Raw genomic sequence first — 21,314 nt, 5'->3', positions numbered from 1 at the left:
TGTTGTTTATTTGGGTGGGTTTTTTTAATTAATCGAATGGAAAGGCATTTTTGTTGTGAGCTTAAACAAATCCATGCTTGTTTTGTTCCAGGCAGACAAGTTTTCTGTGCCTCCAGCACTGAATGCTTCACTTCACTTGTCATGTGTTTTGGCATATTTGACAAACCTTAAGAGTTTACATAAAGTCATAGTTCATCTGAGGGCAATTTACAATATAACTGATCCCTTGTGAAAATTTTCAGTCTCTAAATGACCCTCATGTAGCCTTTAAAATATATTCTTCTGTAAGTCCTCAGGAATGAGGAGCTCTCCCTCTCACTGAAACAAGGGGCTGAGAAGATATCCAAGGGGTTCTAATTTCATGGTGGGGCTAATTGCTTTAATTATCTCCTACCAGGCCTCCTCCTTAGGTGCACTATGGGGCTCTGGCTCATTTCTTGTCTGAGCTCTGGCACTCTTTTCACTGGACATTACAGACCAAGTGTTGCATTGGTCCTTGTTTGCTGCTCTTTATCCCAGTGATTGAAATACAGGTGTCTGTGACAACGGAGCCCCTTCTTAGCTTGCCATTCACACCTATCTGGAGAAGATGATCATACTCTTAGGAAGAGGCAGTGGATAGCTTTGGTCATTTTCAGGTGACCATGATCATTTGGAGATACTGGTCTCACAGAAAGTGTCATGGCATTTTTTGAATATGATGAGCCAAAGACCTTGTCATCTCTAAGCTCAGTCCCCAGCATGATTAAACTCTCCATACCTCAGGGAATTTTGCTCAATAGCACTCCAGCTGCCACAGAAATCACACAAGACTTGGTAGGAAGCTGTCACCCTTCCAAGTTCTCTGGCACAGCAACAAAATGGTACTCACAATGATCAAAAAGGCTGGATTCATAATCAAATTAAATCCTTCACTCCTCATTAGGATTTCTTTAATTTCTTATAACCTAAAGTAGTTACTTTGCATGCCAGAAACACATTCAGAGCCACTGACATAGAAAATTGTATGAAGCTTATGGAATCAGAAAATTTTAGGCTGGATAAGAACCTTATGATCATCAAGTTCAAACACCTCTCAGTCTTACTGTTCTTCCTGATCCTTCTCCTACTCCTACTCTTACTCCTACTCTTTGTCCCCCTTTTCTCCTCTGCCTTCTCTACTTTTTGTTACAGCGCTTATTTCTTCTATTAATTTGCTAAGCATTTGCCCCTGATTTTGTTCATCTTAATTATTTTTCTTAACTTTTACTTTTCCATGTTTTTCCCCTTAGTCTCCTTTTCCCACCTTATTCTTATACAGTTCCTCTTCCTATTCTTCAAACTCCTCTTCTTACATGGTTATTCCTGTATCTAGACAGAGTTAGTGCCAGCAACAAAGTGCTAATAGCTGTTGCTCATGAAAGACATTCTACAATTTTCTAAAATTTAATTTTTTAAAAAAACTATTTAAAAAACCAACAAACTCTTTTTTTGCTTGTTTGTTTGCTTTTTTGTTTTAAACTTTTTCTCCCTGTTTTTTAACACTTTATTTTATACTAGAGCCTAGCTCTAGCTAACCCATGCTAAAAGTTAAACCTGTAAAAAAAGTAGGCTGGAATATAAGCGAAAAATTTACCAATTTTCATATAAAATCTGATATTAACCAAAAGAAATATTCAAATATCCATGTAATCAATGACTGGCAAGATAATACGGCTAACTGCCAATCCAAATTACAGTCAGGCAGTTTGGCACATTCCCAGCTGTACTCTTGCCTAGACTCTTTCTACAATCATTAGCCATATTTTTATTGCTTCCAGAGACTCCATTATACTTTCTGTGGAATCTATGCTAATGAGTGCTACTTTGCTTCTGCTCTGCTCCTGTTTCTAATGTTAGAGACTGCATTTCTGTTTCTTGGCCACATTAACAAAACAAGTGTAGAAGGCTTATTATCATAAACACTATGGCATGGAGAATAATCAAATGCTAATGTTCAGGATGTGGATCAAAGTTCAAGACAAGAAGACAATAAAAGTGCTTAATAAGTCAGGCGGGGTTTGACTCCTGTGTGGTCCAACACAGGCTAACTAGCTATGTCACAGTAAAAAGTGTAAGGTATAAAGCTGAGACCACTCTCTGCTCCAGCTGCAAATACAAAATGAAGTTAAAGTAGGAAACTGAATGGTAAAAGACTGATAAACAAACAAATAAACAAAAAAAAACAAGAAAAAGAAAAGAAAATTTCATGGACTACACTCCTATTTATCCCATAGGGTCAAGAGAATACAAGAGTATACAGCTGTCAAGTATACTACAACAGATATTGTCCTCTTCCAATAAATTGAAATTAAATGACCAAAGAGTATTGTAACTAGGTAAGTAGAGTATCATAGCTAGGAATCGAGCAAACATAATGAACAGTCTGTTACTATTATTCTGAGCTTTCTAAAAGCTACATTTTCAGAAATGGCTGCCAGTGCTCTTCCTCATCTCCATTAATGAATTCACATCTGATGTTTACCTGAATGATATGGCATGTTTTAATTTTGAGGCATGTCTCATGTGTGGCCCCTTAAAAAGGTGATAATAATAAATTCTCACCAACTGCTGAGGTGTGCATATGCCCAAAATAGGTTTACCTGATGTAACAGATTCTGTGATGTTTAAATTGTTCAGAGAAAGTCCTAGTGACTGCCGAGATGAAGAAGATGATGTGCTGCTTGAGGACTCTGATGATGGCCGGGCAGGCTTTCCTGCATTGCCAGTCTCTGCCTTTAAACGATCGTTTTCAGCTTTCAGTATCTCAATTTCATTCTGTATACAAGAAAAAATCAACATAAAAGCACAGGAGGTTATTCTTTCAGAAAACTGCCAGGGGTGGCTATTCTGCTGCTTGATGGTTGCCTGCAGGACATAACTGGTTTGCTGCTTTTACAGCAGTATGTTACAATATATACGCAGTATGAGGCAGTCAAAGAAAACTAGATTGCCTTTACTTCTAAAATGAAGGGAAAAAAACCTATAAACTTGTTTTAGCTTTTGCCTCAAGACAGCTCCTAAGCAACATATATAGGCTTCAAGCTTCTATGTTTATTGTAGAGTTGACCATAAGTGTGGTGAGAATTTTCCCAGCTACCCCCAGTTTTTTAAGCTACTTTCTATCGTCAAATATCTTAGGTAAGAGTCAAGTAAGAAAATTAGTGTGAAAATTTTGGATATGTCAATGCTTTGAAAGTCACAGAAAATTGTTACTGCCAATGAAAATTTAAGCAGTAACTTCACAGAGAAGAAATGAAGTTACAAATGGACAATTAGGAATTGAATTTTAACAGCTTAACTCTTCTTCCTATCAGACAAGACTTTTTGATCATTCAAACATGGGATTGTTCATGTAGCCACCAGAAAACCCTCTTTGATGAAAACATACAGTGACAGATGAATCAGAACAACTAGGAAATTTTTTTAGCTAAATCCTCTGTGGTGCCAAGTGATTATTGAATGTACAATAATAAAATGAAAACAGCCTGCGAACAGCCTGGTACCAGCTAAACATTGCTCTCAGTCACTCCACAAAAGCACAATACAAAGTAACTGCTTTATTCTTGCAGACAGTTTTGCACATCAAATTTAATTCCACATGCGTTAACAATGCTAAAAGTCCTATTCTTTTATGAAGGCTGTACAGCTACATTATACAAGTAAAAACATAGGGGATAGTATCATAAAAACCCCTGCAACAGTTCCAAAAGATTACAACATATAGGCAAAATTGAGGAGATAGTGAAATGGAAGGGTCAAGCCAACAAAATAGTGAGAAAAGGTAGTGATGAATGCACCAGTTTAGCGTGTGGTTCAAATCAGAAGCCATAATGATATTAGTCATGCAATCTCCATCTACTAAGCAATTTACACTGATTACATAATTTTTATCAGATTTCCATTCAGCTGAGCTTTAGACTTTTAAGGTGCTTTGAATACAGTATTGTCCTGGGTTCACCAGTAGCAATAATTTTTCTCCTTTTCAGTAGCTGGTGCAGTGCTGTGGTTTTGATTTTCAGCCTGGGAAGAGCACTGATAACACCAATGTTTTCAGTTGCTGCTCAGTAATGTTAATCCTGACCAAGGACTTTCTGAGTCTCATGCTCTGCCATGGAGGAGGGGAAGCAGGGAGGAAGCAGAGACAGGACACCTGACCCAAACTAGCCAAGGAGGTATTCCATACCACAGCACGTCATGTCCACTATATAAGCCAGGGGCAGTTACCGGGAAGGGCTAGATCACTGTCGGGGTCGGGCTGGGTATCGGTCAGTGGGTGGTGAGCCATTGTATCCTCTTCCCTTGTCATTTCCTTTATCATTATTATTATTGGTGGTAGCAGCAATGGTTTGTGTTATACCTTAGTTATTGGACTGTTCTTATCTCAACCCATGGGAGTTACATTCTTTCAATTCTCCTCCCCATCCCCCTGGGAGCGGGGGGATGAAGGGGGGTGGGGAGTGAGCGAGGGCTGCATGGCTGACTTGCTGACTGGGCTTAAACCACAACAAGTATTCATTTATCATTCCCACCAATCCTACTTTTTCCTCTCACCAATCCTCATCAGTTCCTCAAAGCATCATACAGTTTGGCAACTCCAAGGTGGCCGCCTGTCCTTTTGAGAAAACTTCAGAAGAAGTGGTGATTACCATCAACAGTCTCTGCCCAGCTTTAGTGAAATTCAAAATTTGGAGGCCTTTGACTACAGCAGACTCCTCTCTCCAGGAAGTTTATCTGGTTAGGCACTCATATCCCAGTAATCAGCTGACAAGACTTCCTGTGCCATTCTCCATCACTGGAAGTAACTATTCTATCTCTTACAGTTCCTTAAATTTTTTTAGTGGCTTCAGATCAAATGCTCTACTTATCTCTGGACAAGGGAAATCCATATTTACAGATCAGTTATTGATTATTCTTCCCCATAATTGAAGTTCAGACATATATCCCATAGCAATTTTGGCACTTAGTGGTGTGAGTACCTGGGAGGATGGCAGATACCATAAATGTTTAAAGGTGTGGCTGAGACTATAGGCATTGTATAAACAAAGAGGTCCAGAGAAGACAGCAAACACACCAAATCTGGTGGTTTTCAAATCAGTTTCTGTGTATACCTGTACAGAAGTGCATACAGGTGCACCTGAGCTAAGTACACAGCACAGAGCATTTCAGCTGACAAGGCACTGGGGCTGTATTCAGCTGCGTAATTGTGGGTTTCCAGTGTAGCTGTCCTAGTCTCAACCTGAATTCCTACCCAATGGCCTTGGTTCTGTTTCCCACATACAGGTTTATAGTGCCTTCAGTGTTGTCCTAGGTATCTAACCTGTTATTCCAGAAACGCCCAGATCTACTGAAGAACTTATGTCATCCTGTGTGCATGTTGAAGATACTTTTGTGTATCAACACGATACTAGACGCTTGTGTGTGGGCAACTGAGTTGAGTCACATAAAAGCTCTGTGCAGTGAAGAACACTGTCATTCTTTCTACATCCTTTCAGCCTCACGAGAGGGAAAGTCTTCTGACTAAAAATGTGTTCCAAAAGGATTTGGAGCCGTGTCATAAAATGATCTGGTGAAAGTTTAGTGATGCTAAATACAGTAAGTCAGTTCAGTTTTGCATTCTTTGCTTTGGCAAACCACAGCTGGGCTAGGAATCAGAAATTATGAAAGAATATGCACATATACCCCCCCCCAGCCCAAGGTTTAAAAGCTCTGTAGAAATCACTTTGTGATTTGCTTGTCTGTCATGTTGCTTTCTCTAGTCATAGGGTTTAGATAACAAATATCCTTTGGGTAGGGATTATGTCTCCATCCATATCACTTAAATATATTTTAGTGATTAATATAAATGTTAAGAATATATAACATAAGGTGAATACTTATCATCCATTGAAAGTTCTGTCATCCAGCAATTTACTTGGTTTCATCAGTTTTTTGGCACCTGAAACAAAATGCTGGGAAAAGAAACACACTGGACATAGCTTTGATGTGCACCCCTGTCATCACTTAAGCTACTGCACTGACCTGCATGCGGTTCATGGCTTCCCGAATCTGATCCAGATGGTGTGCAGAGCTGAGGGCTTCAAGACGAATGTCCGTTAATTTTAGCTCTTTCTCCCTCAGCTCACTCTTTAGCTGAAGAATTATTTCAGCCTCTGCCTCTGTGCACTCACAGATCCTAAAGAGGAGCAGGAAACATGCAGAAGATTAAAGGAAGGTTGTGCCCCCAAAGCAGTGTTATTACTAAATATCAAAGAACAGAAAATACTTGCTGCTGGTGAAACCTATGGGTGAAGAAAGAATCTTATCAAAGAAACATGAAAAGGCTCAAATGGCAAATTAAAATAGGAAAAAAAGCCCTCTCCAGATGAAATGTTCAGCTTTATTTATACCTTTCCAGTTTAGTTAAGAAAGTTCACTGTGGTGAAAAAAAACCTGTTAAAAACTTTGCAGAAATGTTTGGGGTTTTTTATGGTTTTTTTTTGAGTGTATATCAATTCTTTGGTGCAAAAGTTGTAATTTCCCTAAGTAGCAATACTTATCACTGAAATACGCTGATTACACTGCACTGCTGATATTTATTATCTGTCAGTCATCAACAGTTTTCTCTGTTTTAAACTGTACACAAAGACACACCCTTGACTTCATGATCTATAAGATTTTGAACTGTAAAGGTTTTGATTTGTGTTGGTTGACTTTTTGCCTATAGTCAGTCATTTGGCAATGTATGGTATCTGAAATCATGCTGGTTGGTTTTGGTTTGGTTTTGTTTTGGTTTTGTTTTTTTTTTTTTTTCTGAAGACTGGATTAAAAGTAATCACCATGGGATTATTTTTTACAAGCATTACTTTTAAGGGAAACCATTGGGAGAATGGTTAAGAAACCATTGTGAGAAAAGATCAAGACATGAGTGGCCCAGTGACCCACAACCATCCAGTTCTTCTGTCAAACTGATTTGCTTCCCTGTGCCATCATCAGACCTAGATCTGTCGTATAACCGAACCACTAGAAAATAAAACACTGAATATGGGCTATGTATGTTGTTACACTAAGCAATATTTTGTGTCAATTCACTTAATGTTATTTGTTCTTTATTACTGTCACTATAAATAGTTAATATTTGCAGAACAATTTAAAAATGAAAAATATTTTTAATAATAAGTATTATTATTGTGATTATTACTTCCAATATACAAACAAGAAACAGAAGTCAACTTTTAATTGCCAGAATGCATGCAAAAGTATTTTGGGAAAGAAGATGCAGCACTCTTCAGGTCAGCAGTTGGGTATACAACTCCATGCCCCACACTCAATTTTACCGGGATCTATGCTTGTAGACCACGTGACCGTTTTGCCTTTTCTTTGGTGCCCAGACTAGAGATGACCTGCATACACATGTATTAGACAGATGTAATTGGAAGAAAGTAAAGGTAATGGTTTAGAACATAAGACTCAGGTCAAGAAAATATACCAGGAAAGCGTAAGCATAGGGAAGATGAAGTTCATGGCAAATAAAAAATATGGCAAACTGAAGAAGGAAAATAATGAGTGTCATTCACAACATGCACAAATATTTTAAATGTGAGTAAAAATGAAAAAGGGCATGTACTAGGATTTTTTTCCAAGTATTAGGATACAGTTCTTGGTTTGATGTGCCCATATTTATGCTAACCAAATAAGAAATAAAATTTGATTACATGCATATATTATCTCAACAACTTGGACAACTGGGAAGCCAGATATCTATTTGGGCTATTTTGCAGTACATCTTGAGAAACTATGGACAGAAAGTTGGCAAGCCTGCTTTAGAGAAGATATAAATAAAGCAGAGAGCAGGACGACAGTTCTGGAAGAAGCAGGAAAGTGCTGTCTAGACTGTTAAGATAAGCAGAATGAAGGCTGTATAGAAGAAGTATGAATTGAATTTTATTTTGCAGATTCCAGGTCTCTTCAACAGTCAGCTCCTACAGCTGCAAAATTACATAAGAAGATGAGACTTCATCAAAAAGAAGAAAAACCAAAAAGATAAGCTATCATTCCTGAGAAGTCACAGAAAGAAGCTCAGAAGCCTGATCAGACTTCAGACAAAGTTCAACGTAGTTAGAAAGAAAATTTTTCTTTTTTGTTACAATCTCAAGATTTTTAAATGAATAGGTACTTTGGGTAGAAGAAGTCAGGACATTTGAACAGAGACTTTTGACAATTACAAGAAGTCTTGAAGGTGGTAGAAGTTTAAGTTATGCAATGGAAAAACAAGTCTTCCAAAGAAAGTAACATCAGTTTAACAGATAAGGAAATTAATCTAGATAACCATATTTACATGATCACCATGAAGAAGGCAAAGAATCTATGTCATCCTGTGTAGAAAGGTCACAATAATAAAAAATGTAATAATATGATCAGAAAGATCAGTGTTCAAAAATGGTGGAAGAACCAGAAGGCTGTGAACTGGGAAGAATTTAGAAATTTAAGGCTCAGAGGACAAATACCCAATGGAAGACTTTGGAATGTAAGAGTAGTTATGTAATTTGTCCTTGATAAATTCTGGGAATACCAGTACCAATATAAAGAGCAAGTCAAAGAAACAGAGAAAAAAGCAGGGCTTGGGGAAAGGAGGAAAGATAAGGTTACAAGAGAGGATCTGTGAACCATGAGTAAATAATTTTGTACAATAGAAGTGTTTTGTTTAAGTTCAAGCACCTTCTATTATGCTTTTACTAGTGATTTTTAAGTTTATAATTAGTCAGAATCAAGGGTCCCAAATGCGTAGAAATCCTCCTCTCATAACACACATGTACCTGAAACCATAAAAATGTCACCTTTAAAAAAATTCCTAACGAAACTATGGATATGGGTAAGTTATTCCTCACTTTACAGAAAGTGATGAAAGAAAAACATTTATTGTGGAAGGATTTCTTTTGTGGGAATATTTGCTGTCAAACTCCTAAATCCTGTATATAAAAATTATTAGAGCCAAAAAAATGTTAATCATAAAAGGCATCTAACCTAACACAGGGAAATTCTATTTTAAAGGTCAGTAATCAGTCACAAGACTAGAATTCCCCAGGTGCTTTCAGGAAGAATAGTTATGACCTGATTATTTTCAACTAGGGCAAGGAAAGTAAGGCTGGCATCAGTAGTATGCTGTTGTTGGTTCAAAGAGGATGATGTACTGAAACCTTAAGGATGGTGATTTGAATAAAAAGGTAAAACCACACAAAAAGATCCAAGCAAATAAAAGAGGGGAAATAGATTAAAACTGCTAATATTTTTAGTGACAAAACAGATAAAGTAATAACAGAAGAGATGAGTACTTTGTAAATATTTATAGCTGCTTGGAAAATAAAATGACATTTTTATAATGTCATGAAGAAAGGAAACTATAGTATTTGGCCTTTACTAAGTGGATATGGTGAAGTTAATTGTGTAAAGGGAGAGCACAATGTAAGCTTTTGATATGCATTTGGAATGAAGTGTACTTCTAGATGATTTGAGGTAAAGGCTGTAAAATGACCTAAGAAAGAGCTACTTGAAAAGTAGCTACTAGAAAAGTGTAAATGGATTGAAGTTCACTAGAAATCTGTCAAATGGATGGAGCATGAGGTTAAAAGATCATGGCTCTTGGCCATGATTTCTGAAGTGCAAATGGCCACAATTGAAGAGTTCTGTTTCACAGTCCATCCCATTTGGGAAGAGAGGTGTGCCAAGAGAGATACTTACGCAGATGCTGATTGTGATGGTTTCATTGATGTTGCCCCACACTCTCCTGAGCTGTGTGGCAATTTAGGTGATGAAGGAAGAGATGAGTCTGTCAGCTCTTCTATGTCTGAATGCGAGGAAGGAGGCTTGGTTGACTTCTTCTTTCCAAAGGCCTGTTTGAAAGAGCTTCTTAGCTGGAAAATAAACATTGAACAAGATTATTCTCCTCATCACGGCAATTTGTCTGCAGCTCATGTTTTGGAGAGTTAGTTTGCAGATGCCATCCTAGCCACTGCCTGAGGTCAGTATACAGAAGCAAGGTATTAACATATGCAACACAGTATCTCTAAAAACATGATACAGTGCTTGGTTTTGACTTTATTAATCCAGCGCAGCGCAAACATAATGCTATGGAAAAAGTGCAGAACCGAGTGGTACAGCTATGAGAGAGGGGTGCTCATTTAAAACCATTAAGCCCCAGGGGAATCCCATTCCCATGGCATTCCCTTCAGGGGCTGGCTTTAAATAACCACTTTGCATCTAGGCACAGGCAGAACCTGCTGTTACTAAATGCTGAAATCAAAAGACAAGTCAAATTTACTGGGTTTGCAAATTTACCTTTCCCATTAAAAATTTGAAAGGCCAAACTATGCAAATGCTATGGTTTGATTCACAAGCGAGAGGATTTAAGCTGGGATATGAGGCTTGCTTTGTTGTACTGCTGAGAAGAATGTTAGCTGAAAGGTATATACTGTTTGCTGCATTTTCCTTTAGAGCAGTAAGATCTCTGACCGTACAAGCATTGACTTTCCCTCTTATCCAGTATTGAAAAGGGACAGAATAGCCAAAGAGCCATTTATTTCAGTAGCCAAGATGACAACAGTTTTGTCTGCTGCAATGAATTTTAACTAGCCCATTTACTGATACCTTTGTCTAAATACATAAATTGTTCATCTTAGGAAAAATGTGGGGTTCTTTTGGTTTTGTTTTCAGAAAATTATTCTGATTAAAATTGTATAGAACTCAATGACAACTGTTTCCTCCATAAAAAAATGAGGTATTCAAACATGTTATTCTCATGATATAATCGGAGAGTGGGGAGTGTGACCACTGATCAGAGAAATATTATTTAAGTCTGTTCAAGCTCATGATATCTAATGAGAAAGAAATGGATTTTGGCTACACTCCCCCTTTCTATAGTCTAAACTTTGAGATTAAAATGAATAGAGACAAACTGAGAAGACATACAGGATAATCTGTTTTTAGAAGGTATAAAAGCCTACTGCCAAAATAAATAGCAATCATGCCAAGATAGGGTTCTTTATAGATGCATGCCAAATTTTCCATGGTTTATATTCACCTCACTTCCTCTAGAGTTCACCTTGCAGAAACATGAAAGAGTGCGGAATTACAAATCAAGGGAATGAAGGCTGATAAGCACTTTAAAACAAATGTTTATGCAAGTAATAATTTTAAAACAACAGAAACATATTTTTCCAATTATTTAATGAAAGTATTTGATTAAACCCTTAGCACTATGTGGTATTTGTGTGTTCCAGTTGAGAAGCATCTTAATTTCATTAAATAACATATTACTTTTACACGAGAATTCTTAACAGATTTCAACTCCCTTCAGAGCTGGGTAACATATTTGAGTCGAGCCTTTGACTCAAACTCCAACTGAAGAAAAATCAAACAGGGTTTCAATGTGGCCCAGAGACGGTTTTGGTCATAACAGTGATTCTCAGTTGTTTTGGTTTTAAGTTGTTTGGATTTTGGTTGGTTTTTTTTTTTCTGTTTGGTTTGGTTTTGGTTTGGTTTTGGTTTTTTTTTTTTAAATTATCCTGGCTTCTGCAAATAATTCCCTACTGATATTCAACAATTTTTAGTTTACTTGTAGTGTCATAGTACGTATACATGTCAATTGCTTTGTATCCGTCAGGCCCCACAAGAATATTCTAGATGAAATGGACTGTTATGCTACTTAAGCACTAGGAAACAACATAATAGCTAAAAGACAGGTTTAAACCTGCTGAGCACTTACCCAGTTTTTCTTTTTCTTTTTCTTGGAGTCAGCATCATTACCACTGCCAATGCTTGAATGGCTTGTAGCACTGTTGATGCTGGAAACACTTTCTGAAGAATGTTGCCGCCTTATACGTAAATCTAAAGAAAAAAAAAAGTGAAATCCATTTCTATTTCAATATAATAATTGTTCTTGTATTTATGCAGCATCTTTCTCATCAAATGGAGACTAAATGCATGTAAATGGCATTGATGCTTTCAGTGGCTTGGATTCAAGCTATTACAGCCTGTAAAAATCCCATGGGAGTCAATGGGGATGCATATAATTAGGCTAACACTTAGGAGCTTATCCAATCTGGGGTCTTTTTGGCATTGAGGCAATGACCCTACACAGCAATTTAAGCAGGAATAACCTCATAGCTAAGCAGTTTGTGTTATAGATTAATTACTTGACTTATTACATATCACATGTACTACAGTTCTAAGTAGTATAGGCACTTCTTGACTTGTAGCAAATCTAATCAGCATTCAGGTGCTATCTTCTAATATAGCACGATGGAAATAGCAGGCAGAAGTTCATGAAAAATGAATGAAAAAAAACTCAAAATGGAGAATACTGATTGGTGATGCTTTTGAGTTTCAATTTCTTAAAAGTCTCTGATAGCTATGTCTTAATCACCGCAAAATATTCTTGCAGAACATATCCCCTAATACCAAGGGAAATTATGTTTTAGACTGTTATTTACTTCCTAGAAGTTAGCTTTGCTATATTCGAGTCATGCAATGAAATGGTTTTAAGGCAAACATCTAAATAATGTCTTCTTTAAAGAAAGATCAATGTCACTCTCAAAAATGACTGCTGCTATTATTTTTTTTTCTTCAAGTAATTCTTTTGCAGTTGCTTGTCAACAGGCACTTCTGAAGTATGTATTTATCATGCAATATCTGCTTAACTGCAATTACAGATTAATTTAGAATCTGGAAATTAAAATGCCTTCTTTCCTGCACGGATTTAGCACTTCATGAAGAAGCTGAGCTGTTGTCAGTCCATCTCTTAACAACAACCACACCAGTTTTCAGAGCTACAACTTACACTGGTTTTCCAAGCTATAACGAAGTTTCACCATAAGACTTTGTTAGTGTCTTGGGTGCACTTCAATACACAACCACAGTGACAGGGTTAACTCTTGACACCCAGCAATTACTTCCTGGCCACCCAGTTCTGAGAAGACAAAGCTCCAGGAATTGTAGCAAACAGGAAGCTCACACAAGGTTTCCGGCTCTGGAAATACCACAGGTATGCCTACCATGCACTGCAGAATGTGCTTGGCCTTGCAAAAGAGTCCCCAAAACAACAGAAAAAAAATAGTTACTTAGCTTTATTTCTGGGGTGAAACTGCATTTATTTTAATAGTGACAAAAACATACCTTTGTGGGTATGATCAGGACCGTTCAAGGCTCCTTGAATAGCAGCTTGTGCAGCAGAATTCTGGGCTTTCAGCATTTCAATGGTTTCCCTTAGCTCTATAAGTTCAGATTCCTGTGGGAAGAGCAAAGAGAGCTCAAAATATATGTCACAAGAATAATATTCGTCTAAGCTAAAAAAAATACAAGATAAGAGTAGCCAAATTGAAGTTCATGGAACTGCTTGGGTGAATGTAAGGGCAACATCTAAGTAGAATGCATATTTTGCTTCCAAAGATCTCAAACTCAACTATCGTATTCTTTTGCATTTATCCTATATAAAGCAATCATGCTATATTTATGGGGAGCAAAACATTTTGAATAAAGACTAATAAAAAAATATTCTCAATTGAATGTTCATTATAAATAGAAATCCAGCAATTTTATTGTGAAAGACAATAAACCCATTTGAATTAAACCATTTAGTATGTGAAGCTACTATTTAACAGATAAATCTCACCTGAATTTGTGCATTTTTCAAAATATTTTACTTGCTAAATAATAATTCAATTTAAAAAAACCCTCCTGTTTAATTGCAACTGTCCTGCAAGTTGAAGTAATACAACTCCACTTGAATGCAGAAAGTTCTGTGTTAGAATGCACAGGCAATTATAATTATAAATAGCTTTTATTACTGCTGCATTAAACACGTCTTTCCAGTCTGTGTTTATATAATAAGGATTAAAGGATTTTAACCTTAACAATAGAGAAAAGAAGAGAAGGAAAAGAACATGTTCCAAATTGTTGGGGAAAGAAGCTTGGAGATGTAATGTTTCAATGTTACTGCTTAATCTAGAAACAAACCATTTTGAGGGAAATCACACTTTGCAAAATAGCCAAAAGTTTTGGTTTTAAGAAAAATCAGTTGTGGGCTTTTTTCATTTTCTTGTTTGTTTGTTTGTTTCATAAGATTAAAAAAAAACAAGCAATATAAGTATTTTCTATCCTGTTCAAAACAGGTCTCACCATATTTCATCTGTTGGTGTTCAACCAGACTATTTTTATAGACAGCTACACTGAGTCCTGTGGTGACTAAAAGTTCACTGACATACAGTTTCTTTCACAGTTTGGCTCAATGAGCCTTTCAATTTATAGGATACTGTTCAGAATGAATATGGGAAGAAAGCTGCAGAAGTTTGATCCTGAAAGGTGCTAAGTAGCCTCTTAATCCTGAGCTTGGTACAAAGGCTCACATTAAATTTGCTTCTGATGAGGTTTAGAGATTTTTTCCCCAACAGTCAAAACAGTACGGTGCAAACTAAATCTGTTTACTCATGAATAGGATACCTAACCTGCATTAGCACTCAGAATAATTTTTTTCTACTTTAAGTTCCTCTCTTCCCACAAGTCTATTATTTTGACAATACTGGCAGGCTACAATGAAGCAGCTTAGGATCAGTCTTTGTTACAGGATCTTTCAGCATGGATTAAATTTAGAGTCACATATGTGTAAATTAAGATCTGGAAAAGAAAGATGTTATCTTCAAACTATTCTACAACATTGTCTGCATAAACCTGATGCTGCACAGTTTAATTCTGCTGGAGCTTTATGAAGATTTGATTGCAATGGCCATTAGGAAAAGATCTGTCACAGCTGCCCCTGTTTCCTTTCAGCATTTTTTTAACAAAACTCTAATATAATCTCTTGACTGTTTTCCACATTACAGCATCTGCTTTGGTAAACGTACCTTTTGTTCAGCTGTCATTGTCAGACTTTGCAATCGGCCGGTCATATTTCCCAAGCTTTTTTCGAAAGCTGCTACTAGATGAGCCTGTGAAATTAACAAAGAACATTTCTGGTGACAATGGGATAATTTTCCCAGATTTTTTTTTTTTATATTTTTTTTTCTCCAAGATTTCTTCTCCAGTATTTGTTTATCTTGTCTTCTCCAGCTTTTTACTGTTAATTTTAAACTCAGATGGAGCTAACTGGGACAGGCTAAGCAGCCAAGTGAGCACAGCATTCCTCAGGCTTCTTTAGCTTCCGAGGAGATTAGCTGAGGTATCTCTGCATGGAAATGGATTATGGATTTAATGCCCTCTTTAAATTTACTGAATTAAGAAGTCTGCTCCCAGACAGAAGTCTAGAGACAATTATTTTCAATTACTGAATGTTTCAAAATGGGAATTTATGTAATACTTCATCTTAAAAGTGAGTTTTAAAGTCACAAATAAAAAAACTCCAGAGTAATCCTCAGACTCAAGCAAAAAATATCGCAGTTAGTTTTATAAGGGGTCATTGTCTACTCTATTCATCTTATATTGATTGTATGAATGTGTATGTGTATAAAAGTAATACGAAGTTACATAAAATATAAATGTAGTATTTATATATGTGTGCAAATGTACGTATAAAAGGCAATCTTGAAAACTGGAAGTCCTACTTCTCAATAAGAAAAGCAATAAAGTTGAAACTGATTAAAAGGTTTTAAAAAAATAAACTTTCATTTTATTTTCTAACAACACTCACCCTACACTCTACTGAGCAAAATTTATACAAACAATGCATCAACTCTTCATTGGTTCTGACACAGAGCAAGAAGGGCAAGAGGTCATAAAGAAACCAACATGCTAAGCCAGCTTGTGCTGCCAAGCAAAAGGAAGAATTAGATTTTTATGAAATTCCATAAAGTTCCATCCACTGTCTCACAACACTAAATAGTAAAAGCAGAAGAAAATACTTATTTTCTCTTTACCATTTCAAGCATGGTAACAGGCAAAGTTTTCAAACATAGGCACTAAGATACATGTAGAAATATAAATCAAACCCAACATATTTAAATGCAGAAATGGATTAACTGAGCTTCCTCACTGAGAAAAATCTATTTTTTATTATAGCAGTACATGCAGACACAGTACCTGGCAAATTTTTCAGTTACAGATTTACATGCTTGTACAAGCATAGCTGAAGTTATTTGAATGTATGTGGTTGTACTGAGTCTGAGGTATAAGCAGAAAAAGACATAGTTCAGAAAGTATTCTGTTATGCGTTTTAGGAGAAGGAAAAATGCTTCTTGCCAGCTTGCTCTGTATATTATTCCTCAAAAAAGATTATCATATATATGATAGTGGCCTACTTCTGTGTCTCCACTTCATAATTTTTATACTGACAAGTGGCTTTTGTGTTTTGTAAATTATTTTGGATTGCTATAAACATTTCAGTGTCTTGTAAACTCCTTATACTTATTAAACTTCTTACAAGTTTACTGCCTGTAAATTGTATTAGTAAATAATCCACCCAATTTCTGCATCTGCAGGGATGCCCTAGAGATAATTCTTTTGATAAAGGATACATACCTCAGGGACTAACTTTCAATAAATGTGAAACCAGATACATATGGAATGTCTTAAAGATAAAATAGTAATTGTGTCTATTTCTATTTTAACATTTATAACAGATTATATTCTTGAAGTTGTAATTTTAAATAAAATGGACCTGGAATACATGTCAAATGCACCTCTGATTGATATAAACCTGTTGATTGATACAAAGTTATTCTAGCTGGTTTGGAAACTACAGCCTTTGGTAATTTTCACTACTGTATTCCTCTGAGAAAATAAAACTAAGTAGCATTTAAACTTACTTTTCACTTTAATAATTAGCCACATATTAAAAGTATCCAGATTAACTGATGATGTTTTAATTCCAAAGTTGATGACCACTGATCCAGAACACAATCAGAGACAAAGTAGATGCACTATCACAGACTCATAGCCAAATGTCTTTTCATTACATGTGTTTAACAGGAAACTAATGGAGCTTACTCTTCCCTGTCTCATAAAAAAATTCTATGGCTTGGCTGATGGCCCGTGGTTCTGCTTTACCATGAGAATAACAATGGGGACTGAGAGCTTGAAAAGAGGAATAATTTGCTTAATTATGCATTGCTTTTGTCAATTTCTCACAATTAAACTGAGATAACCACAGTTCTTTGGTACCTAACCATGCATATTTGTGCAGAATATTTAACTATTCCATAGCTGCGACTTCACCTTCTATTGTACATGAATAAACCACAGTGAACATATAGGAAAACTAACAAACTAAAAAGCATCATTAAAAACGTAATCAAAGGTCACTGAAACTATCAAGCTACTGTTTGACAGTCTTTTGCTGAAGACAGCCATGTCACAGCTATGGGTTCTTACTAAAATTCAGCTTGTGATAGAATATATTACCTTCTTGGAGTAATACACTACAATTTTTGCATCATATATGCAACTGAATCAAGATGATGGATCCTTCCTAACTCATTTAAGATAAAGACTATCAGGTCTTGATTTGTTCATAATAAAGAAACATAATTCAAAGGCCCATCAAACGAAAACCAAGAGTAAACCTTCAATCACATTGTTAATTAATTTAAATGGTAATTGCACCAGAATACTCTTCTGAGATACAAAGTATTAATTGTACATTCAGAGTGATAAACTGTGCTAGCTCTCCTTATGATAGCAACTGTTTATTTATTCAGCACTCTAGGGAACTCCTATTTGCTGGAATCCTATGTGTATTTGTCCCAACAGGAATATTATATAATAAAACAAGAAAAGTTAGTTTGAAAAGGGCTAGATTATCAGTATGCTTACATGTGTATGGAAACACGCATAAAACATATGTATGTATATACTACCATTTAAGATCAAACTTTGCATTTAAATAGTTAAATGCAAAATAATGCAGAAAAAATTGAAACAAATAGAAAGAAGTAACTGTGACTTTGAAAATGCTCCTTAGAGATTAAAAATTTGAATTAAAAACTTTATTTGGATGGGATTGGTAATTAACCCTCAATTGCTGAGGATTATTTTCTTTATCCAAAAGCAGCCATTCTTTCAGTCTCATAAAAATATTTAGGAATAGATTAATTTATTTCTTTAAGTTACAGCCAATCCCTCACACCTTAGAAATCTCTACGTTCAGATTCAACTGTTTCATTCATGGCATACATAGTTTGAACACCATACAGAATAGCCTGAATACCACATGTGCTTTAAATAACACTTATTGTGAGGTAAAAATACATCTTCACAATTAAATATAGCTTTTGTCTCTGGAAACACACATACTAGAATTAGAGTTAAGTAGCTGGGCACTACTGGAAGTATGCCTACAGCAAAATGTATCCATCTTTAACATGGTATACATATTAGACATTGAGATGATGTACAGGTCTTAATCTGTAGATCCAGCACATATGGATTAATTTTGACTGCTAGTAACATGTAAAATTCCCGTTGGAAATAGTCCCCAGTACTAAGATGACAGATTTGATTGTAAACATTTCCTTCTTATTAAATGGTTCCAGCCAGCCAAACCCCAAATACCTCAGCTCTTAGGTTTACAGCCCACCCTGAACATGACATTGGCATATCCTAAGACTATCTGCTGACACATTTGCAATTTGACCTGTAGTGGTCAGGGTTATAAAATAAAGGTAAATAAAAAAATTTCCTCCCACCTGACACGGCTGAATGAAAGGAGGTGTGAGAGGCCAAAAGGGATCAGGCTGATTGCAAGAAGCAAGGGTACATCTGGTGACCTTTTCTGTTCGCTGCCTGCTATTATCTTGCTGTTTGGCTGTCGGATAGTAGTTCAGAGCCGGCCAAAGAAGAGTATTAGCCAGCGAACCCCCTCCACTTTCTACTGGCATCCTGGGTCTACTACAGTTTGCAAGCATGCACCCTTTGGCGTTATGCAGTACAAAGCGCTGATCAAAGCCTCTCCAAACAGGCTGGGTTCAGGCTGCTCGTTGGAATTTGAGCCCTTGTCAGTCACATAGGAAGTCTGCTGGCCGGACACTTTCTGCACTGAAAACAGTCTCTTTCTTAAATAGTACTGAGATTTACCCTTCAGCAACATCAAAACAGGCACCAGGGGAAAAGCCAGAATCTCAGAAAAAACCTGTGAATTAAGCATGCAAACAACAGCTGGGACCTGCTTGAATTTAATCATATGCAGGCAAAACACTTTGGGGTTAATCAAATGAAATAAACTGCTGAAATCAAGCATTCTACTTGAGTCCAGCCAACAAAGCCTGAATAATAAATGAAACCAAATAAGTAAAGTCTTAGCAGACATTTCTCTCATGCCTGAGAAATGCTATAACTTCTAATTGACAGATTTTGATATAAAATAATATATCAAGCAAAGGCTTAATGAAATAGGTCAGATTTCAGCTGGAGAGTATTTTAATTACCCATGTACTACTGTCACCAACAGTCTTTTGTGGTGAAGCAAAGAAAGGTCTGAATAGTGTTGAAATGAGATGAATAAGATGCTCTTTTTTCCCCTTGCACACAATACTTTTACTCAGTTCTACAAAGAGAAACATTGACAAATTCAAGCCCAAGATAACTGGGAAAGAACAAGATTTCTGGCTTTTAATAATCTCCTTCTCCAGACCACAGCGAGGAAAACAGTGCTGCCTATTTTCAGACACTGAAAGTATGGAATTTGGAGGACCTTAGGACTGAGGCTAAGATGCATGCATTTATAGAAAGACATTAGAAAGGACTGAGTAATTTTCGGGTCAGCAAAGGTACTGCAGAAGATACCCTGTTCATATAGTTCTCTGCCTGCCAAAGATGGTTGTAGATACAGAAGCGATAGGCAGCAACAAAACTTTTTTCTGCACTGGAATTACTGTTTGTTCAGTTTGGCATCAAAACAGGGCTCAAAATGAGGCTCACAGTAGTATTATCAATTTAGAGAGTAAAACATGGTTTTGATTTCTTCTCAGAATAAATTTCAGCTTTTGTGATTAGGACTGTTTCTCCTTTAAATGTCGAGGGCTGATGAAGCATGTCTCTTAGATTAGGAGATAAATGATAGATGAATACAAGCAAGTGAGGTTCATGAAAATTAGAAGCCCATCTGGGTTTTTCATAAGTTCATCAAATTAAATCAAGTATTTGTTAGTTACTCTCATAATTTTTATGAAAAATATATAATCACTGGCACTTAAGTATCAATCCCATAATTAGACTCAATTTCAGAGGCCATATTACAATTAAAATGTAGTATATACCCACTGTTTTGAAGCTGGATTTTATTCCTGATGTTTTTAAGTGATACTTTGTAGAATTTATTTCATAAAGTACTCACAGGACTGACAGAATTAGCACTAACACATCCTTAAGCAGTCTTTTTTGATCCTCTGGACTTATGTGGGACTGTTTTTTAATGCTTTATATCTTTTGTATCACAAATAGCAGAGAATGAACTCAGAAAAAGGCTTATAATGAAATACTTTTCAATATTTGGGTTTGTAAAGTATGTATCTCATGACAGCATCCCCAAAAATATTTACTTATAATATCTAGTCATACTTCTAAGATTGTATTCATTGTGAAGGTGTTTAAATCCCTTGTTCATGTCTAGAGAATTTTAAGTCTCTAACTTTCATGCTTCTAACAAGTTTAATTTTGAGGGAATTTCCATGTATTGTGGATTTGGAAAAAGGGCAGATTTCTCTGGTACCATTTAAAAACCCCATGTGCTAAAAGGATCAGCTTTAGGGTTGTTTATAGGCTGAGAGCTTAAAGAGTGTCACCATGGAGATGGATTAGAAAGTGAGTGACACAGTCAAAAGAATATGATTAAATTAACCTTTATACAACATACAGCATGCACATATATATGCATACTCATTTCTCATCCATGCAGCAGATATTGAGTGAAACCCAAGTAAAAATGTAACTATCCATGTTTAGCTTTTCTCAGTTTATTTGAAATATGGACCAAATCTAATTTTAGCTTGAAACTGACTTTGAGAATTTGCCTAGACTAGGTAATGCTATTAGAGACCAGTTTGTATGAGGTTTACTCTACACAAAGGAATGCTGGAAAGAAATCTAGTCAACAACTTCTAGATAACACTGGGGAGAGATTGAACACAATTTGCCCAATGGTTTCATTGCCTTAGCTGTAGAGGAGAATGTCCTGCCATCCTCACCCTATTGCACCTGCTGCTTTATTGTAGGCTACAGCATTGCTGGGGTGACTGGAAAAGCATAGAGGCTAACTAAAGCCTTCTTTCAACTCTCCTTTTAACACATCATCAGGAAGGAATACAATGGTGTTTTCTGTTCATAGCTAGCAGACATAG

The 21,314-nt window shown here is 36.3% G+C and overlaps 1 protein-coding gene across 1 annotated transcript in view; it reads right to left on the bottom strand.

Annotated features, from left to right (window-relative positions):
• Positions 1–21,314, bottom strand: part of NAV3 (neuron navigator 3) — a 261,611-nt gene that overhangs the window by 15,450 nt on the left and 224,847 nt on the right. Inside the window, exons 23-28 of the mRNA XM_031047935.2 lie at positions 14,892–14,975; positions 13,168–13,279; positions 11,759–11,880; positions 9,736–9,908; positions 6,040–6,193; positions 2,622–2,796 (exon numbers count right to left, since the gene is read on the bottom strand). Of these exons, the coding sequence (XP_030903795.1) occupies positions 2,622–2,796; positions 6,040–6,193; positions 9,736–9,908; positions 11,759–11,880; positions 13,168–13,279; positions 14,892–14,975 (820 nt within the window). The remainder of the gene's footprint in view (positions 1–2,621; positions 2,797–6,039; positions 6,194–9,735; positions 9,909–11,758; positions 11,881–13,167; positions 13,280–14,891; positions 14,976–21,314) is intronic.

The sequence above is a fragment of the Melopsittacus undulatus genome, chromosome 5 (assembly GCF_012275295.1).
Source record: "Melopsittacus undulatus isolate bMelUnd1 chromosome 5, bMelUnd1.mat.Z, whole genome shotgun sequence".
In the NCBI taxonomy this organism is placed as follows: Eukaryota; Metazoa; Chordata; class Aves; order Psittaciformes; family Psittaculidae; genus Melopsittacus; species Melopsittacus undulatus.
This window is presented reverse-complemented; position numbering and strand designations above follow the sequence as displayed.